At 44.1% G+C, this 27,987-nt stretch overlaps 1 protein-coding gene across 3 annotated transcripts in view; it reads left to right on the forward strand.

Moving 5' to 3' along the window:
• HHAT (hedgehog acyltransferase) overlaps positions 1–27,987 on the forward strand; it is a 261,528-nt gene that overhangs the window by 28,726 nt on the left and 204,815 nt on the right. For all 3 annotated transcript variants that reach the window (XM_075864591.1, XM_075864590.1, XM_075864592.1), the window contains exons 3-5: positions 809–876; positions 14,182–14,295; positions 25,602–25,796. In XM_075864591.1, the coding sequence (XP_075720706.1) occupies positions 809–876; positions 14,182–14,295; positions 25,602–25,796 (377 nt within the window). The remainder of the gene's footprint in view (positions 1–808; positions 877–14,181; positions 14,296–25,601; positions 25,797–27,987) is intronic.

The raw sequence follows: 27,987 nt of genomic DNA on the forward strand, positions 1-27,987 counted from the left end.
GTCTGTTTTACAAGCAGATGCATTTAAATTCTGAAAAATGCAATTTTTTCAAAATTTTCTCTAAATTTGGCAAATTTTCACCAATAAACACTGAATATATCGACCAAATTTTACCACGAACATGAAGCCCAATGTGTCACGAGAAAACAATCTCAGAATCGCTTGGGTAGGTTTAAGCATTCCGACGTTATTACCACATAAAGTGAAATATGTCAGATTTGAAAAATGGGCTCTGAGCCTTAAGGCCAAAACTAGGCTGCGTCATTAAGGGGTTAAGGGAGCTACAGTGTCGCTATTTATAGGAAGGGGGCATGGGGGTGCTACCTGCAAGGGGGCTGTGTGGCTCTACCTACAGGGGGCATCTGAATGGTGGGCTGACGGTCATTTTACTGTGAGTGGGGGCTGATGGTCTTCAAGTGGTTTCCACCTCTGACCTCCAATTAAAAATTAATAGAAGGCAGAAAATAACTGCGACGCAAAAAAAAAAAGTCAAATAATGCTGTCAATTCAAAATCTGCCTCAAAATTCCTGAAGGAATGTTTTTAGCAGTTTTCTGTCTGTCTCTAAACAATTTTCCGAGGAAATGTTTTTTTTCCAGGGGTGCCCCAAGTCCGAAAAGGTCGGGAAACTGTTCTAATTCATTGAGAAGGACCAGTATATATAATTTGTGTACAAATGTATATGTTACTAAATGCCTAAACAGTTGAACAAATTTATGAGCACTTAAGTGACAGGTTTGTGTCATTTTAGCCGTCTGTACATCTGTGATCATGATGTTGATGTTTACAGAAATTTCTCTGTTCTGCAGATCATGAAGAGTTTCTTGAGGAAGAAGTCGGTCTAGAAAGAGATTCTTATTTTTTAGGTTTAAAAAAGGTAACTTTCCTGGGAGAATTATGATGACTCATGTATATTGTCTTCTTCTGATAACTCGATCCAATTACTCTAGTATCAGAGTAAGGCCTCATGCACACGAACATATTTTTGTCCTCCCGTAAATACTGGCGTAAATACGGGTCCTTGGTCACCCGTATTCCACCCGTATTTACGGGCACGTGTTCGCTGCAAAATTGCACTGCAGTAATCGGCAGCCCCTTCTCTCAGTGCAGGATAGAGAGAAGGGACGGCCCTTTGCGCAGAAAAAGTAAAAGAAATTCATACTTACCCGGCCGTTGTCTTGGTGACGCGTCCCTCTCTTGACATCCAGTCCGACCTCCCTGGATGACGCGGCAGTCCATGTGACCGCTGCAGCCTGTGATTGGCCTGTGATTGGCTGCAGCGGTCACATGGGCTGAAACGCCATCCCAGGAGGCCGGACTGGAGGAAGAAGCAGCAGGGAGTTCTGGGTAAGTATGAACGTTTTTTTTTTTTTACAGGTTGATGTATATTCTGATCGGAAGTCACTGTCCAGGGTGCTGAAAGAGTTACTGCCGATCGTTTAACTCTTTCAGCACCCTGGACAGTGACAATTTACTGACGTCGCCTAGCAACGCTCCCGTAATTACCGGTGCACACACGTAGTCACCCGTAATTACGGAAGCCCCATAGACTTCTATGGGCCTGCCCGTGCCGTAATTACGGCCTGAAATAGGACATGTTCTATATTTTTCAACACCACGGGCACCTTCCCGTAAGCATACGGGGAGGTACCCGTGGCCAATAGAGGTCCATGGGCCCGTAAAAACGTGCTGTAATTACGGCCCGTAATTACGGGCTTTTTTACGGTCGTGTGCATGGGGCTTAACACGATGCCCCTGTGACAAGCAGAGGTGCAACTTGAAGCTCCTGGGCCCAATTCAAAACATGTAACTTTTTGCACTAGTTTTGATAAATCTGACTCATTTTGTGTGATCACAAGGACAGTCGTGGTGCCGAAATACCAAAAAATGATGGACCATAAAATAAAAGTCTACCCATAAACATACATATATTCATATACACACATACGCATACTCCTTAGCAGGCCATGGACAGATGCAATGTCCTCTGCAGTGGGTAGTGGGTGCTGTGTGAGTGTGTGTTATCCTTTTAAGTATCCCAGTGGGCCTCAGGGGAATTTGGCAAAGTATAGAGTATATACATATATTTTTAGTGTAGAATGAATTAGACGTATAATTGAATACTGCTGTAAATTCTTTCTTTCCATAGACAGGGCAGTTAATAGTTCTATGCAGTTCCCAGATAAATATTGCCAGAATAGTGGTGAGATAAATATTACATACAGTGTCACTCATGGCCCATGTAATAAGTATCATACCACACCCCTTTACATAGTGTCATACAGCACTCCTGCTCATAGTGTCATACAGCACCCCTGTACATAGTGTCATGCAGCACCCCTGTACATAGTGTCATACAGCACCCCCGTACATAGTGTCATACAGCACCCCTGTACATAGTGTCATACAGCACCCCCGTACATAGTGTCATGTCATACAGCACCCCCGTACATAGTGTCATACAGCACCCCCGTACATAGTGTCATACAGCACCCCCGTACATAGTGTCATACAGCACCCCCGTACATAGTGTCATACAGCACCCCCGTACATATCGTCATACAGCGCCCCTGTACATAGCGTCATACAGCGCCCCTGTACATAGCATCATACAGTTCCTGGGTAGTTTCACATGGTGTCCAGATAAGTAGTGCCATATAGTGGCCAGTCCCCCATAACAGAAGCATTTACCTGGGGTTGCCTTTTCCTCATCGATCTTTCGCAGGCACGTTTCAGATTTTAGGCTGGAGTTACACAAAGCTGGTTTTGTGTAGTTTTTTGTGACAATGCTTTACAGTAAGGCTGGGTTCACACTACCTATTTTCAGACGTAATGGAGGCGTTTTACGCCTCGAATTACGTCTGAAAAAACGGCTCCAATACATCGGCAAACATCTGCCCATTACTTGCAATGGGCTTTACGATGTACTGTGCCGACGACCTGTCACTTTACGCGTCGCTGTCAAAAGACGGCGTGTAAAATAACAGCCTCGTCAAAAGAAGTGCAGTACACTTCTTGGGACGTAATTGGAGCCGTTTTTCATTGACTCTATTGAAAACAGCTCCAAAAACGCCTGTAAGGCTATGTTCACACGGAGTATTTTGACAAGTTTTTTGACGCGGAAACCGCGTCGCAAAACTCGGCGAAAATCGGCGTGCAGGGAGAGGAAAATCAGACTCAAACTTCCAAACGGAATTTTGAGGCAGATATTCCTCCTGCAAAATACTCCGTGTGAACATAGCCTAAAGAAGCCTCAAAAGAAGCTCCAAATTTCATTTTCAGCTTCAAAAACGCCTTGGCTATGTTCACACGGGGTCTTTTGCCGAGTTTTTTGACGCGGAAACCGCGTCGCAAAACTCGGCAAAAACGGCCCGAAAATGCCTCCCATTGACTTCAATGGGAGGCGTCGGCGTCTTTTTCCCGCGAGCAGTAAAACTGCCTCGAGAGAAAAAGAAGCGACATGCCCTATCTTCGGGCGTTTCCGCCTCCGACCTCCCATTGACTTCAATGGGAGGCAGAGAAAGCGTATTTCGCAATGTTTTATGCCCGTGGCGCTCAATGGCCGCGGGCGAAAAACTCAGCGAAAATCGGCGTGCAGGGAGAGGAAAATCAGACTCAAACTTCCAAACGGAATTTTGAGGCAGATATTCCTCCTGCAAAATACTCCGTGTGAACATAGCCTAAAGAAGCCTCAAAAGAAGCTCCAAATTTCATTTTCAGCTTCAAAAACGCCTTGGCTATGTTCACACGGGGTCTTTTGCCGAGTTTTTTGACGCGGAAACCGCGTCGCAAAACTCGGCAGAAACGGCCCGAGAACGCCTCCCATTGATTTCAATGGGAGGCGTCGGCGTCTTTTTCCCGCGAGCAGTAAAACTGCCTCGCGGGAAAAAGAAGCGACATGCCCTATCTTCGGGCGTTTCCGCCTCCGACCTCCCATTGACTTCAATGGGAGGCAGGAGAAAGCGTGTTTTATGCCCGCGGCGCTCAATGGCCGCGGGCGAAAAACGGCGCGATAATTGCTGTTCACACGGAGTATTTTGGGGGAGGAATATCTGCCTCAAAATTCCGTTTGGAACTTTGAGGCAGATATTCCTCCCCCAAAATACTCCGTGTGAACATAGCCAAAATCAGAGGCTGTTTTCTTAGAAATCAGCTCCGTATTTTCAGACGTTTTTTGTTAAGCGTGTGAACATACCCTATGACTGGGTTCACACGACCTATTTTCAGGCGTAAACTAGGCGTTTTACGCCTCGAATTACGCCTGAAAACACGGCTCCATTACGTCGGCAAACATCTGCCCATTCATTTGAATGGGTTTGCCGACATACTGTGCCGACGACCTGTAATTTTACGCTTCACTGTCAAAAGACGGCACGTAAAATAACAGCGTCGTCAAAGAAGTGCAGGACACTTCTTGGGACGTAATTGGAGCCGTTTTTCATTGAATCCAAAGATGAACAGCTCCAAATTACGACCGTAATTGACGCCTCGCAAAACGCGAGTATGAGCAATTACGTCTGAAATGCAGGAGCTGTTTTCTCCTGAAAACAGCTCCGTAATTTCAGCCGTAATTGACGTTATCGTGTGCACGTAACGTAAAACCCTGCGTTTTCTGTCATTATAATGCCTAATTGTGGAAGAGACACTGTCTGCAGACGCTTTTAACTCTTTTCTTTGGATTAAGATTTAATCAATAGCCGGTTCTATAATGTGTGATGATAACAACTACAGTGAAGGAAATAAGTATTTGATCCCTTGCTGATTTTGTAAGTTTGCCCACTGTCAAAGACATGAACAGTCTAGAATTTTTAGGATAGGTTAATTGTACCAGTGAGAGATAGATATATTTATTTGCATTGTGCACAGAGAAATAAGTATTTGATCCCTTTGGCAAACAATACTTAATACTTGGTGGCAAAACCCTTGTTGGCAAGCACAGCAGTCAGACGTTTTTTGTAGTTGATGATGAGGTTTGCACACATGTTAGATGGAATTTTGGCCCACTCCTCTTTGCAGATCAGCTGTAAATCATTAAGATTTCGAGGCTGTCGCTTGGCAACTCGGATCTTCAGCTCCCTCCATAAGTTTTCGATGGGATTAAAGTCTGGAGACTGGCTAGGCCACTCCATGACCTTAATGTGCTTCTTTTTGAGCCACTCCTTTGTTGCCTTGGCTGTATGTTTCGGGTCATTGTCGTGCTGGAAGACCCAGCCACGAGCCATTTTTAATGTCCTGGTGGAGGGAAGGAGGTTGTCACTCAGGATTTGACGGTACATGGCTCCATCCATTCTCCCATTGATGCGGTGAAGTAGTCCTGTGCCCTTAGCAGAGAAACACCCCCAAAACATAATGTTTCCACCTCCATGCTTGACAGTGGGGACGGTGTTCTTTGGGTCATAGGCAGCATTTCTCTTCCTCCAAACACGGCGAGTTGAGTTAATGCCAAAGAGCTCAATTTTAGTCTCATCTGACCACAGCACCTTCTCCCAATCACTCTCAGAATCATCCAGATGTTCATTTGCAAACTTCAGACGGGCCTGTACATGTGCCTTCTTGAGCAGGGGGACCTTGCGGGCACTGCAGGATTTTAATCCATTACGGCGTAATGTGTTACCAATGGTTTTCTTGGTGACTGTGGTCCCAGCTGCCTTGAGATCATTAACAAGTTTCCCCGTGTAGTTTTCGGCTGAGCTCTCACCTTCCTCAGGATCAAGGATACCCCACGAGGTGAGATTTTGCATGGAGGCCCAGATCGATGTCGATTGACAGTCATTTTGTATGTCTTCCATTTTCTTACTATTGCACCAACAGTTGTCTCCTTCTCACCCAGCGTCTTACTTATTGTTTTGTAGCCCATTCCAGCCTTGTGCAGGTCTATGATCTTGTCCCTGACATCCTTAGAAAGCTCTTTGGTCTTGCCCATGTTGTAGAGGTTAGAGTCAGACTGATTAATTGAGTCTGTGGACAGGAGTCTTTTATACAGGTGACCATGTAAGAGCTGTCTTTAATGCAGGCACCAAGTTGATATGGAGCGTGTAACTGGTCTGGAGGAGGCTGAACTCTTAATGGTTGGTAGGGGATCAAATACTTATTTCTCTGTGCACAATGCAAATAAATATATATAAACTTGACTATGTGATTTTCTGTTTTTTTTTTAAATATAATCTATCTCTCACTGGTAAAATTAACCTAGCCTAAAAATTCTAGACTGTTCATGTCTTTGACAGTGGGCAAACGTACAAAATCAGCAAGGGATCAAATACTTATTTCCTTCACTGCATATCAGAAGAACCAAGGTGACCGCCTGAATCCCATCCCTGACTGGGTTCACACGAGCATGTTACGTCCGTAAAGTCCCGGACCGAACACAGTGCAGGGAGCCGGGCTCCTAGGCTCATAGTTATGTACGACGCTAGGAGTCCCTGCCTCTCCGTGGGACTACTGTCCCGTACTGTAATCATGTTTTCAGTACGGGACAGTAGTTCCACGGAGAGGCAGGGACTCCTAGCGTCGTACATAACTATGATGTTAGGAGCCCGGCTCCCTGCAGTGTGTTCGGTCCGGGACTTGCGGCCGAAATATGTTCCGTCCTTTACGGACGTAACATGCTTGTGTGAACCCAGCCTGAGGCCCCATGCACACGACCGTGCCCGCAATCAAAGTATGGGAGCACGGCCCGCAAAATGCAAAAGAACGGACATGTTTCATAATTTTCTGAACATTTCCACGGCACGGACACCCTTCCTTAGCGCTACGGAAAGGTGTCCGCGTTCAATGAAAGTGAATGAGTCCGTTTTTGCGGACCGCGATTGCGGTCCGCAAAAACAGTTTTTTTACGGTCGTGTGCATGGGGCATGGGGAAGACAGCAGACCCGCGTGCATGGAGCCTGTGCGGCAGTTCACAGAGGCCGTACGACTCCATAATACAGAGCCGCACAGCCTCCGTGTGCCACCATACAGGCTTCATTAGGTGACATATGTACAAAGACATTAATTCTGGGGGAGTATACCTCCATAGATTAGGAGTCCAATGGAGCATGCCATGATTTATTTTTTGACCGATTCCTTGGATATCCAACAAAAACCCCTCTGTATGCCTCCGTATAAAATGAAAGGCATACGGAGGTACATTAGGGGACCAGTGCACTTAAATACAATCCTCTGTTAGGAAACACATCAGCAAGCCTCTCTACCGCTCTGCACTCAAAGCGGACAGCTCCTACACTGATACATTGTAGCAAAACTGCAGCTGTGTGAGCAGCATTTGGGCAGAACAGGTATACAATTTCAGAATGTAAAAAAAAATAAATAATAATAATTATATATTCTATGGAACGACTGGAAAACCTTTGAAAAAGTTTAATCAGCTCTGCTGCATCCGTATGTACAGCTGTGTGGCGCACTGGCGACAGGTTAAGATGTTATAATACAAGCGTTCTCATTAGCTGGCGCTCTCGTGTTTTCATTGTCGTTCTCTCTCCACTGTTTACCGCTTACTGGCACTTTTCTTAATTACTCCAGATGGATCGCATGTAAGTGAATTAGTGCAGACAGCTTAACCCTCCTGCGCTGTGCTCCGCATATGACTGAATGTCATGCACGGCCTGTCGTTCCCTTGAAGGTTGCAGGTTGCAGGTTACTAAGTTTCATTGGTTCAGCTAATGAAATTAAACTGCCGGGACAGTCCCGGGAAGCTCATTAGGCAGGTGAAGTGTCAGCATCTCTGTTCTAAGTAATGTGATTCCAGGTTGGAAAACAGAAGATTAAGCTCCTTCCTTAAGAGAATAAAAATCAAAGCAAAGAAAAGCTTAAGTTCTGCTCTCCCCAAAGTTGTCAACGCATATTACCGAGCGCAACTTAATAATTAACTTTTTCGTTTTAGTTATTCACCAAATTCAACATCTGTTTGCGGTCATTCAATTTTGGGGTTTCCACATTAGTTAATTGTTGCGGCATTTCAGTTGCAGAATTCGCACCACAAAACTGCGCTTGTATCCGCACCAATATTCGCATGCAATACATGTTAAGATTGTGGTTTTTGGTGCAGATTTGTAGACCGTTTAGGGTAAGTTAACACAGGGCAGATAGGCTATGTGAAGGTACACAGCTTACCCGCCCCGGCAGCCGCAGGGAATTCTGGCTAAAAAGCGCACCAAATTGTGGTGCAGTTTTTCGTCTGGAATGTCCGCTGCGGAAAACTGCACTGAAAAAAAAATATGGATACTCCTGATCAAGCTCTGCAGCCTTGGGATGACTTATCATCCCATGTGACTGCTGCAGCCTGTGATTGGCTGCAGCAGTCACATGGGATCAAACGTCATCCCAAGAGGCCGGCAAGGATGAAGAAGCACAAAATTCTGGGTACGATTTTTTTAATTTTTTCTGAGTTTCGATTTTTGCGGCGGTATCGCACCTTTTCTGCCGCAAAAATCGCAACATCTGATATTTGTTGCGGGTTTTACGTCCCCATTGATTTTAATGGGGAAAACCCACAATAAAAAAGCAGCGATTACGCAAATACAGTTAACATACTGCAGATTACAAAAACGCACTGCAGGTCAATTTCTGAAAGTTTTTTCGGCTTATTTACGCAGCATGCAGATGAGATTTATTCAAATCCCATCCACTCTGCTGATACTGTATGATGCTGCGGATTTTCCGCAATGAAATCTGTTGTGGAAAATCTGCAGTATTTACGCTATGTGTGAACCCGGCCTGACGAGCCTAATATTTACGCAATGTGTGAATCCTGCCGCATACTTCCCACAGCTGAGTTTGCTACAATTGTATCCATTCTACACAGTCCTCAATAAGTTAAATAGATCAGCAAAAGCAAAAATATCACTTCTGTTCTGAGGGTTTGCTACAATGTATCAGCCTGGAGTCCAGACTCCGTGAATACTGAGGACACACGATAGCACTGCAGAAGCTTTTATTGCGGACAAATGGACCAGAAATAAAGACAATGGATCCATGATTTTTTTAGACCACACAATCACCAAAGTCGTGTGCATTAGGTCATACAGTGTCTAATTATAAGGATCATACAGTATGGTGACCAAATAACAGTGCCATAACTGTCTAAACAACAATGCTCTACAATTTTGCTACCTCCATTCAGTGCCACATAAGATGTAAGTTAATACCACCTGTCACCATCTGTGGGTATGTGGACCCACTAGGCCGCACTGCCGTAGCGGAGTAGCAGCTGGCCAAACAACAGTGTACCAAGTCTCTACAAAGTCCAAGCACAAGGGTAGCTGTAATAGTCCAGACAGTAGCGAGGCTAGACTCAGATGGTAAGGAAGTACCAGATGTGGCAGATGACACCAGACGTGGTGTACGACCTCAGGCATAGCAGACGGCACAACACTACTCCAACACTAGAGAAGGCACAGGAACAAATACAGCACGGGATACAGGATACAGGTAGCAAGGCAAGGGAACAGGATACGACTAAGGGACCATTTGCAAGACTACATAAGGATACAAACAATGCTCATGCAAGGAGTGAAAGGGCAGGGCCCCTTTTATAGTCCAGGGGGATCCAGGAGTAATTGGTAAATTCTTTACATGTGCGTGCTCTGGCCCTTTAAGGCCGGGAATGAGCTTGCATGCGCACCCTAGTGGTCACTGCAGGGCAGGAAGGCCGCATGTGCTGGCATCTCCTAGGAGGGAGATGTTGGCAGGATGAGAGGGGTCTGTGATCCGCGGCCATTACATCACTATACAGTTCTAAAAGAATACCACCATACAGTACTCCAATAATACCATATAGTGTTTAAATAATACCACCTTACAGTGTTCAAATACCATCATACAGTGCTAAAATTATACCACCATACAGTGCACAAATAATACCACCATACAGTGCTCAAATAATACCACCATACAGTACTCAAATAATACCATACAGTGCTCAAATAATACCACCATACAGTACTCAAATAATACCACCATACAGTACTCAAATAATACCACCATACAGTACTCAAATAATACCACCATACAGTGCTCAAATAATACCACCATACAGTGCTCAAATAATACCACCATACAGTGCTCAAATAATACCACCATACAGTGCTTAAAGAATACCACCATACATTACTCAAATAATACCACCATACAGTACTCAAATAATACCACCATGCGGTGCTCAAGTAATACCGCCATACAGTGCTCACATAATACCACCACACAGGAATGAGCTTGGTTTCAACTGTGTTTTTATTGAAAATTTTTCAAAAATATACATATAACTTAGAACAGCATGAAGGGCCATGCAATTCACATAGTAAGACAGTAACTTTCAATAGACAGACAAAACATCTGGGAAAAAACACAGGGGTTTAAGGGGGTGAGGGGGGGGGGATAGTCGGAGCTCCACCTACCACCTAATCTTGACTTCCCTGTATCCAATACTTGTCCCACGGGTCCCACACCACTTTGAACCTGTCCAGTTCATTGTCAATAGAGGCCGTCATATGCTCCATTGTACGTATTTCCCTAATTCTAGTTACTAAGTCGATGTGGGAGGGAGGGGTTGTCTGTCTCCATTTCCATGCTATCAACGTCTTAGCGGCTGTGAGAAAGTGTCGGAAGAGTCGAGCTGGTGATTTCCCCAAAGACCTAGGGGGAACATTTAGGAGGTAATGAAGAGGATCTAAGGGAATATCCTGCTGCAACACCGCCAATGCCAAGTTCTTAACTTCCAACCAATACTGTTGTACCAGTGAACAGCTCCAGAAAATATGGAACAGATCACCTCTCTGACCTCTACAACGCCAGCATTCCGACGGAATACCCGGATTGAAGCTATGCAGAAAGGCAGGGGTGTGGTACCAAAACATAAGGATTTTATATTGGTTTTCCTTATATGCAGTGCAGATGGAGGTTTTAGCTGCTTGCGACCAAATAATCTGCCACAATGAGAGCGGGATGGATTTATTCAGTAAGGCCTCCCACTTCAACATGTATCTATGCCCAGGCGGAGGGGAACCCTCCGGGGATAGCAATAATGCATAAATGGCTGAGATAAGCCCCCTAGTGGTGGTAGCATACCGACATAACCTTTCGAAGCTTGTAGGTGCAGTAACCCGCGTGGATCTAAAAGTTTGCTGCATGTAATGTCTAACCTGAAGATAGTGAAAGAACGCAGCGGAGGGAATATTATGATGTTTTTGAAAGTATGAAAACGGGTGAAGCTCTTGTGTGTAGGGATCAACCATATCAGCCAGGTGAAATACCTCAATTCCCGTCCACAATCGGACTATTCGGGAGGTAGTGCCCCCCGGAATAGTGGGAGTGTAGAGTACCGAAGTCAAGGGCGGGCAACCCGATGCCAAATGGAAGCGGTTTTTACAGGTTTCCCACACCTCCCTTTGAAATCTCATGGGACCCAATAAAGATGCAGTCGGCATTACCAGTGGGTCACCCCATAACAGGGAGTTTGGGTGGACCGGGGCAATCCATAGCTTCTCTATTTCGGTCCATTTATTGTACGCCCTTAAAGACACCCAGCTGGGTATACGACGGAGGTGTGCCGCCCAGTAGTACTTCACCACATCAGGGACCGATAGCCCACCCGCAGATCGACCCGATAATAAAACTGATTTCGGGATTCGATGTCTGCCGGAATGCCATATGAACCTGAGGATAGAAGACTGCATGGCCCGCAATTCCTTCATAGGTACTGCTACCGGCAAAGTCTCAAAGTAGTACAGTAATTTAGGGAGTAAGGTCATTTTGACCGCTGCTATGCGCCCAAAAAATGACATGGGAAGAGGATCCCACCTGGCCATTAGCTGACGTAGCTCTACAAACAGAGAGGGGAAATTAGCCTTGTAAACCGACGTATAGGAGGGAGTGAGTTGAACTCCTAAGTAGGTCAGGGAGGTTTCCTTCCAGTTGTAGGTGTAGTTGTGTTTGAGTAGCTGGAGCTCCTGGTGTGGGACATTAAGAGGGAGCGCTTCCGTTTTAGATGTATTAGTTTTATATCCTGACAGCCTCCCATACCTACGGAGAACTGTAGTAAGGTTAGGGAGGGAGGTATGAGGTTTAGTGATAGTCAAGAGGACGTCATCTGCAAACAGGGAAACCTTAAACTCTTTATCTTGTATCTGGACCCCCGCTATATCCCTGGATTTCCGTATTTGAGCTGCTAAAGGTTCTATGCATAGCACAAATAAAAGTGGGGATAGGGGACACCCCTGACGTGTACCATTCCAGATTTGAAACGGAGGGGAGGTGGAGTGTGGGAGTTTAATTGCCGCTGTCGGTTTGGAGTAGAGACCACGCAGTGCTGTCAAATAAGGGCCCGAAATCCCAAATGAATTTAGAGTTTCGAACATAAATGGCCATCCCAAGCGGTCAAACGCCTTCTCTGCATCTAGACTAAGAAGGATCGCCGATTCCTTTTGCTTTTGGAGGGCATCAATGAGGTCAAGGGCCCTTCGTGTGTTGTCTCCTCCTTGCCTAAGAGGCACAAAGCCCACTTGGTCTTTGTGAATCAAAGAAGGGAGCCAAACATTGAGTCTATTAGCTAGAAGACGGGTGAAAATTTTTAGATCCGAATTCAGAAGGGCTATGGGTCTGTAATTGGAGCACTCTGCGTGGTCTTTACCCGGTTTAGGGATCAGCGTGATATGAGAATGCAGGAATGTTTGAGGGATGGGAGAACCCTGTAGGAATTCATTAAATAAGGAAGCCATCCGTGGAACCAAGATCTCTGCAAAGGTCTTATAATACCCATATGTAAAGCCATCTGGTCCAGGGGCCTTACCACTAGGGAGGTCCTTCAATATATCAAACAATTCCTCCGCAGAGATCGGGGCATTCAGGGATGAAAGCTCCTCATCTTTCAGTTTAGGGAGAGCACAGGAAGAGAGATATGCTTGCAGCGTCAGGAATGAGCTTGCGTGCGCACCCTAGTGGTCACTGCAGGGCAGGAAGGCCGCATGTGCTGGCATCTCCTAGGAGGGAGATGTCAGCAGGATGAGAGGGGTCTGTGGTCCGCGACCGCGGCCGTTACATCACCATACAGTTAGAAAATAATACCACCATACAGTACTCCAATAATACCATATAGTGTTTAAATAATACCACCTTACAGTGTTCAAATACCACCATACAGTGCTAAAATTATACCACCATACAGTGCACAAATAATACCACCATACAGTGCTCAAATAATACCAGCATACAGTACTCAAATAATACCATACAGTTCTCAAATAATACCACCATACAGTGCTCAAATAATACCACCATACAGTGCTCAAATAATACCACCATACAGTACTCAAATAATACCACCATACAGTGCTCAAATAATACCACCATACAGTGCTCAAATAATACCACCATACAGTACTCAAATAATACCACCATACAGTGCTCAAATAATACCACCATACAGTGCTCAAATAATACCACCATACAGTGCTCAAATAATACCACCATACAATACTCAAATAATACCACCATACAGTGCTCAAATAATACCACCATACAGTGCTCAAATAATACCACCATACAGTACTCAAATAATACCACCATACAGTGCTCAAATAATACCACCATACAGTACTCAAATAATACCGCCATACAGTACTCAAATAATACCGCCATACAGTACTAAGATAATACCACCACACAGTGACCAAATAACAGCATTCAGTGATCTAATAGCAGTGCTATACAATGTCTAAGAAAAAATCTTTACAATTAATATTAAGATTAATAGTTATCACAAGCCTTGCCAGGCACTCTGTGGTGACCACTTCAGCAGATGTGTCTGATGAGCCCTATGTGCGACTTCACAGGTCGTACACACCAAAGGCTGTTAAATATGGGTTTTTAGCCCCTGCATATCAACAAGAATGTTCCCATTCACTAACCACAAACAGATCTCTTAAATGGTAAGGATTTAAACCGCAAAGCATATTAGTTATATAGTGATTAAGCTGTTTTTACATAAAATCAGAAAGCCTCCTAAGTTTTTTTAAACCATTTTCATTTCTTTTTTTCCCTTTTTATTAATCTAAGCAAACAACACCCCGTATCTCAGCTGCTGAGTGGTGGCCCCAGATCTTACTATTTGTGCAGATGTATTTACAGTATGAGATTGTGTTCGGCTTTGAGCCATGTTAATAATTGCTGCCTCTACTTTTTTGTAAAGGACGTAACAGATTTTGAATGGAGTTTCTGGATGGAATGGGCTCACTCACAACTTTTTGGGCTGATGCTGGGACACGCTCTACTGTCACAATTTACCAGAATTGTCTTCGAAAAGGTACGTATAGTTATATCGTCATTTATATACAGATACGGACCACATATATTATACATTGATCCAACGTTGCATTATTTCTGGACTCCCTACATCGTGGCTGAGCATTGGTCCCTGGAAGAAGTCCCTGTTCACAGACTGAAGTTCTGGCACTTTTCATATTCTGCATGCAGCGGCTTTATTAGTTTAGATGTGGGTGGTTCAGCCCTGGTCTGTGTGTAAGACTCGTACAGTTTTCTATAGCTAATCTTAAAGGGGTTGATACATGATACAACCCCTTTTTAAAAAGTCGGTGTGATGATCAGCTTCTCTAACCCCCGCAATCAGCGGAAATCACCAGAGAAAGTTTATTCCAACCATATATTCAAATGAATCTCCATCCATGTAATCTATGGATGTGCCTGGTCTGCCAGATTGGAAGCAGCTTTTACAGAGTAGACCCCATCTATGAACTCTGTTTTCAGTACGGGACAATAGTTCCACGGAGAGGCAGGGACTCCTAGCGTCGTACATAACTATGATGCTTGGAGCCCGGCTCCCTGCAGTGTGTTCGGTCCGGGACTTGCGGCCGAAATATGTTCTGAGCTTTACGGACCGAACATGCTCGTGTGAATCCAGCCGTTTTCTCACACTCTAAGGCTGGGTTCACACGAACATGTTACGTCCGTAATGGACAGACGTATTTCGGCCGCAAGTCCCGGACCGAACACACTGCAGGGAGCCGGGCTCCTAGCATCATAGTTATGTACGATGCTAGGAGTCCCTGCCTCTCCGTGGAACTACTGTCCCGTACTGAAAACATGATTACAGTACGGGACAGTTGTCCGGCAGCGAGGCAGGGACTCCTAGCATCGTACATAACTATGATTCTAGGAGCCCGGCTCCCTGCAGTGTGTTCGGTCCGGGACTTGCGGCCGAAATACGTCCGTCCATTACGGACGTAACATGTTCGTGTGAACCCAGCCTTAGAGTGTGAGAAAACGTACTTCACACAGGCGACATCCGTGTGCTGTCCGTTTTTCACTGATAATTTGCTAAAAAATTGCAGAAAATAGTGAAACCAGGAAGTGCTTGCAGAAGAAAAAAACGGATGACACACGGAAATTACACGAACGCAACACAAATATTCATATGAATGAAAAACTTTCTGCTTTTTGCAGCTGCAAATCTTACACACTAAAGCCTAACGGTAAAACTGGCTGTGTTGCCCATAGCAACCAATCACAGCGCAGCTTTCATTTTTCCAGCGCAGATTAAGAAATGAAAGCTGAGCTATGATTTGTTTGCTGTTGGTAACAAGGACAGTTTTGTTAAATCTCCTCCACTATTTATAAAGACTGTCTAACAGTGTCTAACTCTCCTTGTTGCCCATAGCAACCAATCAGAACTCAGCTTTCATTTCTTAACCTGCTCTGGAAAAATGAAAGCTGCGCTGTGATTGGTTGCTATAGGCAACAAAGACAGTTTTACTGTTAGACAGTTTTGATAAATCAGGTTGTTTCACAATGGCCCTGATTAATTCATGAGTATGGTTTTAAGTTGACAGAACACCACCGCTGTCATCACCGGCCATATCTCAGTGTCATTAAAGTCTAGTGATCGTAGAATGAAAGGGTCTCTCATGTTCTTCCAAGCTTCATGGCCCTTTATCTATTAGATCAGAGCCCACCATTGCTTTCTTCTTACTAGTCACTATTATGTTTCAAACTAGAGATAATGCTGGAGGACTTCTGACTAAATGATGTTTGATTTTTAAAACAAGAATGTAAAGTCTCATTCACGTCCCTGATGAGAATCCCATTACGATAAGCATTCTAATGATTGTTATTTGCGTACAAAGAATAGAGATCGCAAATCAAGCCCTCATTTCCATTCTGCTGATTCACCGCTGCGTTGACCCAACATCTCTTAGCTTGTACGTATACAATTCTCGTTAAGAATTAGGAGATGATTTCAGTAGCGTTTATGAAGCCGTGTGTTGTACCCAGCAGCTAAAATCACATAAATGACAAAAAACAAGCGCGGAACGGAAAGTAAAGGTTAATTGAAAACATGAAAACCAATTTCAAAAGCCAAACAAGTGGAAGACAAAGTAATTATTACAGAGGACATTATTAGGAGGAAGAAGAAACATGTTAGTACGCCCCGGAGTAATCTCTTGCGTACATAATTTCTGAACTAATCATCTATGGAATGATGGCGTTTTAGAGTTCGTGCATAAGGAATAGCATTACTATATGGCGGATGCGGATTCATGAGCTGTGTTATTAGGCCTTCAACTTTCATCCACCATTAGACCAAGACTGGAGCTGGGAGCACATGATGTTCCCACATTCCCTGAGGAAGTTCGTCACCACGGATGATCCTCACCTCCGTCTTCTTTCCTTTAGAGGGACACCCTTGGTTCCATCTTGGGAATTACAGCATTGCATAGATTAGTTTTTATGTGGTTCTGTTAATGAAGTGCATTACATATGTACTGCCGGGCGGCTGACTGCCGGAGGGGCCGCTGTGCACTCCTATCACAGCAATGTGTCGCCAAAAACCTTCACGTCAGCAGATCTTTCCTTCTAAAAAAAAAAATCATTACCGTAGGTTTATGTTACACAAGTGAAGATCTTCTAAAGAGGAACTTTCAAGTATATGGATCTTTTTAGTTTCCTTTAAGACAGGAAGAAAGGTGTGGTTTACAATAGGTAGCAGTGTCAAGGTCCTGGGACATCACGGAATAAATTTTAATTTACGCCTTGTGATCGTTTTTAAAAACTTTGGATATTTAGTCTTCATTCGATTGCCCATTAGATTTCATCAGCAGTTTACTGTGGACTATGACATTGGGGTCTAGGAGTCCTGATTTTACATATCACAGCCCAAGCCCATCTGGCATTGTGGGTACCCTGAGATCAGTTGACGGAGCGGGATTCTGCTGGGATCTTCAGAAATTCGCCATATTCTTGGAGCTCCCACAGTAGTACAGTGTACCCATTAAATCAATGGGGTGGCAAGATATTTTAGGATCCAGGCAGACGATGCGTACTGTCACAGCAGTACAGTGTACCCAATGGATAAATGGGGTGGCATGGTACCTTAGTGGCTATAGGAGCAGACCATGTCACTGCTATGAGGATCCTTCAGATAGGGTGCCCATTCCAGGTAGGTCTTGTCCAATTTTAATGGATGTTGAAAACCTGCACAGTGATGCAGTCTCTACAAGTGTTGCATTGTTCACAAACAAGTGGAAAATTTTCTCAAGTCATGAAAATGGGAGATCTATGTGCCCCCCATGTCCTATATATTAGCCACTTTTCAGTGGTTACACTGTTGTCTTGCTTCGTTGTTGTCATGGGTGCAAATCCAACCAACATATCATCTGCATGAAGTTTGTAGGTGCTCCTCATGTCTGTGTGGTTTTTCTTCAGATACTCCATTGACTCTTACGTGCCAGAAACATAATAATGGGTCAATTGAATTCCTATAAAATTAGGACCTGTTGAAGATCTACAAGTAGATTTTTATCTACTGGTTGCCTACTGATGCTTTATTGTATAGGAGATGTCTAATGATTTCTTGGTTTTCTTGGAAAGATTGAGCATGGTAAGATCAAACATTCCCTATCCTCCTTTCCCAGATGGCCGATATTGGAACTTTCAGGTTGACCCCCCATAGAGACTAGATTGTCAGTGCAACCCATTATATAATGTGTATGGCCAGTTTAAAGGTGGCCATACACATTAAAGAGTCACCTGATTATAAGTGCCCTATCTCCTACATAATCTGATCGGCGCTCTAATGTAGAGAACAGCAGTGGTTTTTATTTTGAAAAACGATAATTTTTGACCAAGTTATAAACAATTTTAGATTTATGCTAATTAGTTTCTTAATAGACAACTGGGCGTGTTTTTACTTTTTACCAACTGGGCGTTGTACAGAGGAGTGTATGAGGCTGACCAATCAGTGACCAATCAGCGTCATACACTTCTCATTGTTCCAGCCCAGCTTCTTCCACTGCACAATCACACTGTAACAATCACACTGTAACAATCACACTGTAACAATCACACTGTAACTGGGCTGGAACGATGAGAAGTGTATGACGCTGGTTGGTCACTGATTGGTCAGTGTCAGACACTTCTCTTCACAACGCCCGGTTATTCTGCAGATGTTGCTGGCGTCTGATCACTGGAAGGTATAAAAAGGTGAATAAATTGGGCTTCTCTAATATCCTGGCCTCAGAGGGACATAAAAACATTGATGGCATTTTCTTTTTTTAAATTCGTTTTATTCAACATATTACAAATACAGTATGAAAAACAATCGGAGAATACTTCATGAAAGCAGTAACGACATCCTCAACAGAAGACCGATATTCAATAGTGGCATGTACATACAGTGGCGGATTAAGTAGACCATAGGCCCTGGCTGTTACCCATAGTTGGGCCCCACCGCCGCCCTGTAACTATTGTTAACACTTCCTTTTTGTCCAGACATTAACAAATGGGTGTTACTACTCCCCTTGTCAAAAGGCTGTGTCCCCACATACTGACAGTCTCCAACCATCGCTGACAGTATCGCACCGTGTAGAGACACATTCTCCTGACAAGGGGAATAGTAACACTTATTTGTCTATCAGTCCTGGGCTGCACAAAGACTTTGTGAAATACAAGGATTTCCTATAATAAACATGTCAGTAGAGATGACAGATTGTCTATAAATCTAGTGACTCACAGGTGACGACGTAGTTTTTTTCCTCTTCTCCATCCAGTCCAGACTTCATGATGACTTTTCCCGGCCATGACCCATTTCTGCAGAATTTGCCACTCAGATGTCTTTGGCTCCTCACTTTTCCAACATTTCCACACCTATAAACAAAGATAATATTATCATGGTGCCACACACTGTGCCCCTAAATATAATAGCACAAAACACTGCGCCCCTGAATAAAATAGTACAAACACTGTGCCCCTAAATATTATAGCACCATAGACTGCGCCCCTGAATATAATTGTGTCAAACACTGTAGATAGCACCACACACAGCCCCCTGTAAATAGCGCTACACAGTCCTCCCCCTCTGTAAATAGCGTCACATAGCCCCCCCTCTTGTATATAGTGCTACACAGCAATCCCCCTTAAATATAGTGATACACAGCGCTCCCTTCTATATAGTGCTATACAACAATCCCCCCTTGTATATAGTGCTACACAGCGTCTCCCCCCTTGGACCTGCAGCTCTTGTAATTGCTCAGTATAATGTCCCCTGTAGCTGCCCCCACAGTATATTGCCACCCATAGCTGCCCCCACAGTATAATGCCCTTCATAGCTGCCTCTACACCGTATAATGCCTCCATAGCTGCGACACAGAATAATGCCTCCATAGCTGCGACACAGTATAATGCCTCCATAGCTGCGACATAGTATGATGCCTCCATAGCTATGACACAGTATAATACCTCCATAGATGTGACACAGTATAATGCCCCCATAGCTATGACACAGTATAATGCCCCCATGGCTGCAACACAGTATAATGCCTCCATAGCTGCGACACAGTATAATGCCTCCATAGCTGCGACACAGTATAATGCCCCCATAGCTGCAACACAGTATAATGCCCCCATAGCTGTGACACAGTATAATGCCTCCATAGCTGCGACACAGTATAATGCCTCCATAGCTGCAACACAGTATAATGCCCCCATAGCTGTGACACAGTATAATGCCTCCATAGCCACAACACAGTATAATGTCCCCATAGCCGCGACACAGTATAATGCCCCCATATCTGCCTCCACACAGTATAATGCCTCCATAGCTGCCTCTACACAGTATAATGCCTCCATAGCTGCCTCTACACAGTATAATGCCTCCATAGCCGCAACACAGTATAATGCCCCCATAGATGTAACACAGTATAATGTCTCCATAGCTGCAACACAGTATAATGCCCCATAGATGTGACACAGTATAATGCCCCATAGATGTGACACAGTATAATGCCTCCATAGCTGCGACACAGTATAATGCCTCCATAGCTGTGACACAGTATAATGCACCCATAGCTGCAACACAGTATAATGCCCCCATAGCTGTGACACAGTATAATGCCTCCATAGCTGCGACACAGTATAATGCCTCCATAGCTGCAACACAGTATAATGCCCCCATAGCTGTGACACAGTATAATGCCCCCATAGCTGTGACACAGTATAATGCCTCCATAGCCGCAACACAGTATAATGTCCCCATAGCTGCGACACAGTATAATGCCCCCATAGCTGCCTCCACACAGTATAATGCCTCCATAGCTGCCTCTACACAGTATAATGCCTCCATAGCCGCAACACAGTATAATGCCCCCATAGATGTGACACAGTATAATGTCTCCATAGCTGCAACACAGTATAATGCCCCATAGATGTGACACAGTTTAATGCCCCCATAGATGTGACACAGTATAATGCCCCCATAGCTGTGACACAGTATAATGCCCCCATAGATGTGACACAGTATAATGCCTCCATAGCTGTGACACAGTATAATGCCCCCATAGCTGCGACACAGTATAATGCCTTCATATGTGCGTACCTAATAAATGAAAAAAACATAATTACTTACCTATCCCGGTTCCCACGACGGTGGGGGATGCTTCTCCTCCTCTGCACTGTCCCGTGAGTGACTCCGTGCAGACAGGCGCGATGACGTCACTACATCGCGCCAACCTGCACCGAGCCGCTCACGGCAGAGTGAATGCTGGAGCGAGGCTCCAGCATTCAACCCAACTGAATATGCGTCCTGCGGACGCAGATTCAGTTGGAAGCGGGCAGCGCGGCAGCAAGCAGCGCTGCATAGTTTTTTAAGATTGTGTGCGGTTCGGGCCGCGATGGGCCCCCTGGCAGCCTCGGGCCCCGGGCGGCCGCCCGAACCGCCCATATTATAATCCGCCATTGTGTACATATATCGCAGTTATGAACAATTCATCCGATTTGCAAATCGACATAAATTGGGTATATATAGTAAAAGGAGTGAGAACAGTCTATAAAACTAAAAGCAAACATTTTAACAGAACAGAGTGCCTATGTCATATGCTTTGTCATGAATAACAGGTATATGTCAAGAGATCTACACATTAGGGAACAGAGTTATATCGTAGAGAGGGAGTCTTCATCAGAAACATCAAAGGTAGCCAACCACTGACCCCACACTTTGTTAAATTTATCAGGGCAGCCCCGATGATGGTATACTAATTGCTCATAGGAGATGACAGAAGTAACAAGTGTTTTCCATGCCGGCAATGATGGTGGAGGGTCTGCCATCCAGTGAATAGCGATTGTTTTCCTATCTAAAAAGAAAATTTCCTTAAAAAAAACACAAGTGTCATGTGACCAGAGTTCTTCATGCAGAAGACCCAACAAGGCTATTTTCAGGGGTGAACGGCAATTAAACGATAGCATTGGTGTAATAGTGTCATACACTCGTTTCCAAAAAACCGAGACAAGCGGACACCCCCACATGAGATGTCAAAAGTCTGTTTCAGGTTGATAACCTCTATGGCAATCAGACGTGGGAAGTCTACCCATTCGATGTAAGCGTATAGGAGTGAGATAAGTCTGGTGGATAATACTGAATGAGTCTATTGTTTATTGCCGGAGAGACCAATAAATGTGAATATAACAAGTCATTTACGTCATCCGGGGAGAGATCTGGTATTTGTGTTTTTCACTTATCAAGTACCAGGAGTGGAGCGGAAGTTATTCTGGCTGAAAGAAAATGAGTATATAAGGCCGAGATAAGCCCTTTGGGGCCCTGAGATTTCAGTATACCAATAATGGGGTAATTCGATATAATTGTCGTGCTAGGTGGAAATTGTACTTTTAGGGCATGGCGGAGTTGTAAGTTTCTGTACCATTGTAACCCTGAGATATGGCAAGTATCTTGCAGCTGTGTGAACGTAAGGAATGAGCCGTTGTCGAAGAGCGAAGTCTAATTGCTATCGCTTCTATGGCTACAGCAAAAAAAAACAGGGATAGGGGACATCCCGGTCTCATGCCCTGGGATTTATGGCATTTTCATAACTTGACGACCTCGTATTAACAATGAGACAATCTCAGAAATGACACATGTAATAAATTGTTTTTTCAAGGAGAACAATAAAAAATTTATAGCAGGACAGTTGTTGAGTTCAAGTATGAGTATGAGTATGCTTGTCGTGAGCGGCATGCAAGTTGCTGCATTAGTACTAGCACACGCATCCTGCTGATGACGCGGGCTCAGCAACTGTGCCCGTGCCATCAGTAGTGGGGCAACGGCTGTAATACCCAGCCGCATGCACCCTCTAGCCGCTGAGATAATCTCTGCAATTTAAACCTCTGAGTCGCGGTATTCAAAGGGAGAGACTAAGGGGAGCCCTCTTTGATTACATCACGGGGAATCCCTGTGATGCAATCGAAGCCGATACCCAGTATAAGCACACCGCTCCGGATCCATTGAACTCAGGGCTAACTGACCATATTTCTTGTTGTTAGGGCATAATTAGGTATGGCTGTATACTATTAATACACAGGCTAATATACTGGCATAAAGATATATAAATAAACTTTATTAAATAGAAGTCCAAAAGCATTATATAATGTTCATATATTTAGTATTGTCATGACCGTAATCATGCCTGTAAACTGTACAATAAATTTATAGGATCATTTATGATGATCGGTGGTTGCTGTAAAAAAAAAAAAAAAACGGTAGTGGAATTGCTAATTTCCTGCGTTTTTGCTAAAATAAGAATTCATATAAATTTAAAAGCTAATGTATATGTACCACAACAAAAAAAAACATATAGGGACGTTGAACACAAAATAAAAAAGTTTAGCGGGCAGGAAAGCAATAACAAAAAAATAACAAAATTGTTCTGGTTCTCAAGGCCAAGATTAGGCCGGTCCTCAAGGGGTAAAGAAGGTCCATTGTGATCAGGTAAGGCTTTCAGAGAAGTTTCCGGTAAAGTGTTCTAACCATAAATGTTATATTCCGTGTGTTTTACAAGGGTTCAGTGAGATAGAAAATGAGGACACAGTCATTATGTTTCCCACCACATAGATGGATTTGCTTTGAAATCCGCCTATAGCCGGAAGGCATGATTATAAAGCTGCAATTCACACTGCTCGTGAACGCTGCCATTTACATCCCGGTCTTTGTACTGATTATGAGGAGATTAGGAACAATGGAAATCTCTATAGAGAGGATCTAGACCTGTGTATGCAACAGTGAGAAGGTGAACTCTGGATCTGAGAAATTCACACATAAATTGTAATTATTGACCCTGAGAGAAAGCGACGTTATTGTTCAACATAAGTGTTTAGAGGACGATGTCATGTCATCTTACCTGCACCTCAGTCCACATTATCACTAGTAGCAAAAGTACCCCAATATTTTGTAAATGTTCTTTTCATAAAATTAAAGGGGTTTTCCCACTGAGCACTTCATCACTTATCCACAGGAGGCCGGCGGAGACGGCCGAGTACAGCGCTCAGCTGTTTCTGTCGGCCCTATAGACCTTGAATGGAGCAGCAGCGCACATGCGTTACCGCCTCTCCATTCAAAATCCTACTCACTTCAATCGGGACTACCGTTCTAGTGATCGGTGGGCCCCCCAGTGATCATACATTTATCACCTTTACTGTGCATAGTGGAATTAGTGGGAAAATCCTGTTTACGGTTCACCTTCCACAGTCCCATACATTTCATCATAGTTTCCGGCCACTTTCTATTCTGGTGATATCTTTACCTATGTTCATCCTAAACTTCCGGGTTCATGAATAGAATGCTAAAATAACACTAAAGATTTACACTTCCACAGGCAATGTAGTAGGGGAGGATTTTTAGCAGTACATATTTACATGCCATTCATGTAATAGATGCCACTTTAGTGCCCCCAGTAGGGGTGCCCCGTACACAATACGAATTCCTTCTTAGTACCCTGTCAAATTAATAGTGCCCCCACACAGTAATAGTGCCCCATGATGCCCCTTTTGTGTGGCACACAGTAATAGTACCCCCACTCAATAATTATGCCCCTTTAGTACCGCTTACCCAGTGAGGATGCCCTCTTAGTGCCCCGTCACAGTAATGATACCCCTTACCCAGTAATGATACCCTCTTAGTGCCCTCTCAAAGTAATGACACCCCCTTAGTGTGCCATTACAGTAATGATGCACCATTAGTGCCTCCCACAGAATAAGAATGGCCCCTCCATGCCCCCACAGAGTAAGACTGCCCTCTTTGTACCCACATAGTAAGGTTGCTTCTTAGTGCCCCAGATGCTGTAAGAATGCACCCTTAGTGCCCACACATAGTAAGAATGCCACTTAGTGCCCTCCACACAATAAGGATGCCCCTGTAGTGCCCCCATACAGTAAGGATGCCCCTATAGTGCCCCCATACAGTAAGGATGCCCCTGTAGTGCCCCTATACAGTAAGGATGCCCCCTGTAGTGCCCCCATACAGTAAGGATGTCCCTGTAGTGCCCCATACAGTAAAGATACCACTTAGTTCCCCCACATAATAAGGATGAACCTTAGTCCGCCCACTCAGTAAGGATCCCCCTTAGTGCCCCCACACAGTAAGGATGCCCCTTACTGCCCCCACAAAGTAATGAGGCCCGCTTAGTGTCGCCCCCCCCCCCCCTCCGTTAAGGATGCCCTCATAGTGACCCCCACACAGTAAGCATTCCCTTCTTAGTGCCCTACACAGTAAGGATCCCTCTTATTGTCCCTCACACAGTAATGATGCCCTCTTAGTGCCCCCTACACCGTAGTGATTCCCCTTAGTTCCTCCCCTGAAAGGAATAGTGCTCCTAAAATAATAAAATTAGTATTCACCTAGCCCCGTTCCCTCAGAAATCAGATCATTCTCCATTCCCCCTCTGGCCTGTGCAGTCTGCAGCTGTGCGCAGGCAGGCGCATTGACATCATTTCGTCGAACTGCCGATGGCAGGGGACAGAAAGACGTCAGCGCTCTTCTCTAACATTGTAATCTACTGTATCTGTCTCCTCAGGACGCAGATAAAGTTGCACAGTGGAACATGCAGCAGGCTTCAAATCCGGGACTGTCCCAAGACAACATCCGGTACGGTTGGGAGGCATGCCTGAATATATTCAGGCCTCCTGGCCTATATACAGTATACACATATAAATATACACTATACACCGTACACACACATCCATACAATGACAGCTTGTTTTTTTTAATGTATAATAGCAACGATTTATATGTTCTGCTTTTCTTCCTTTCAATTAACACTGTCTTTCCATTTCCAGTATCGCCCTTGGATCCTGATGGTATATGGCATGGTGGTATGCTGGTTGGTACTGGGGACTAAAGGCTTGGCCACCATTTTTCTGAATACTACGATCTTCTATGTCATAGCACAGATGAAGATTCCCACTATTACATGGCTGAGCTCAGTGCTTGTTCTGTTGTTATTGCACAATGAGTCGGTGGAAGATATCCAGGTAAGAGATTATACAGGTATACAGATGACTAGAATGTTGTTTGTATTATTGTTATTATATACCACCTCTGTGGTCTGTAGACACACACACACACACACACACACACACACTCTCATAGACCTGTGCCAGATGGTAGCCATATCATTAGCCAAACATTTTCTCTAAAAATCTCCAGTAAATATGTGTTTTAGTCGATCATTTCTGTCAAGGTTTATTTTACTTTTTATTATTTTTAAGTACATCTGTTTCTAGCAAAGCTGGTTGACCGCCATTATGGTCACGGTTAGAGTTCCCACACGGATTGTCACCCTGCATAGTGACGGGGTGATACATCCTTTGTACTGCAGCATAACTACGTCGATTTTCTGGATATTAACTCTATGTCTGCTGTCCTGATGGCCATGCTAGTTGTCACCCAGCAAAATCTGCATCTTTTAACACCTTTTCGTTTGCAGGTCCACCATGTTAATTGGTTTCTTAATATATCTTAATAGCAGTCAAAACATCATTTTTCTGATACAAAGCTACAAATGCACAGTCATACTTTAAAGTTTTTTTTTCGAACTTATGAAAAACACCAAAAAGTGAATGGTCACCAGATGACGCCACCATAGCTCAGGAGTAGTTATTTTTTATCTTCATGGTGTAGGCCAGCTCTGTGCAGCACTGTTGTTTTCATTTTGCCAGGGCTTGCTGTAGGCAGAATTACCATGTAAAGTACTACAGTTCCCATCATCCCTTTCACAGACATTGACTATATTTACAGCTGCCTTCATGCCCCGCTATTACAAGGTGTAAGGTAGTGCTGTAATTACTTACTGTCTGCTACTGAGACACATCTCTTCTGTTCTGCTGCTTGACTCTGCACTATCTGCTGTCCAGCATGTGAGACATCATCCCTCCAGGGACATGGAGGAAAGAGAGCAGTGGAGAGAAGAGGCATGTGATGTGTGGCGTCTCATACTACAGGGACGGAGGAGGAGAGGGGAGATAACCACGTGTTCAGCGTACAAGACGTCACACACGCAGGAGATAAACGCCATAAGCATTGTCATGTGACTGCTGGTGAGACTGGCTTACAGAAACATCTTCGCTACAGACAGTGCATTATTAAGTGACTAATCTTACTACAGGGTAATAACACCCCCTGCTGTTCAAATGTATAGGTCTCTGCACATCATTCTAGTAAAGCTCTGTTAGACGTGCAGCTCCCGCTCTTATCAGTGAAACAAACAGAGACCTGCATCTATCTGACATATGACGTATCTATACATTTGACCACTAGGGGGTGCTATTTCAAGCAGATAATTCTCGTATTTCTTCGAGGAAACTTTTTTTTAATAACAATACCATACAAACTTACTCTAAAATGTATATTGAGTTTATATATAGCCATTTGTATTGATGGCACAACCCCTTTAAGCCACCACTAGGAGGAGCATAAGAGCTTACTGCATACTGTTTTATTATTTGATTCAATACTGTGTATAGATCCTTCTTCCATCTGAGGGCAGATATTTAACTAGACTTTACCTGTCAGTAATGCCATTGAAAAAGAAAACTACGGTCAGCCTCAAATGACTGATAACAGGGAACATTACATGGCAACAGTATATGAGGATAAGTGCTTCATATTTTGTGTCCTTTAAATCATAGCCTAAAGCTACAACTAAAAGGGCTTGTCCACACATTACGGAATTGCTGCGTATTTTCCGTCCAGAATTGCGTAATATACGCAGCAGAATACAGTAGCAGCAAAGTGGGTGAGATTTTACAAACCTCATCCACACACTACGTAAAAATGTCCGAGCAGAAATTTACCTGCGGTGCGTATTTTTTGTACCGCAACATGTCAATTCCTGCTGCGGAAAGTGGACTGAATTGCTGCGTTTTTCAGAGAAGATGTCACCATCTCCCAGGATTGAGAAAAAGCAGCAAAATCCGCTCCATTTTCTGCAGTAAAAACGCAGGAAATTTTGTGGATTTCTGCTACTTTCTGCGGAATTAATTCCGTTACGTGTGGACAAGTTCTAAGGCATCAGTATGTGTCAGGATCCCTTAGGGTGTTTTGTCCTTACACAGAATTTACCGTCTCCCCGGACACAGATCATGTCATCCGTTTTTTTCAAACAATTCTCATTGTGTCCTTCGACAACGTCCAATCTTCACATTTGAATCACAGAAAAGCTGC

This window comes from Rhinoderma darwinii, chromosome 4 (assembly GCF_050947455.1).
Source record: "Rhinoderma darwinii isolate aRhiDar2 chromosome 4, aRhiDar2.hap1, whole genome shotgun sequence".
NCBI lineage: Eukaryota > Metazoa > Chordata > Amphibia > Anura > Rhinodermatidae > Rhinoderma > Rhinoderma darwinii.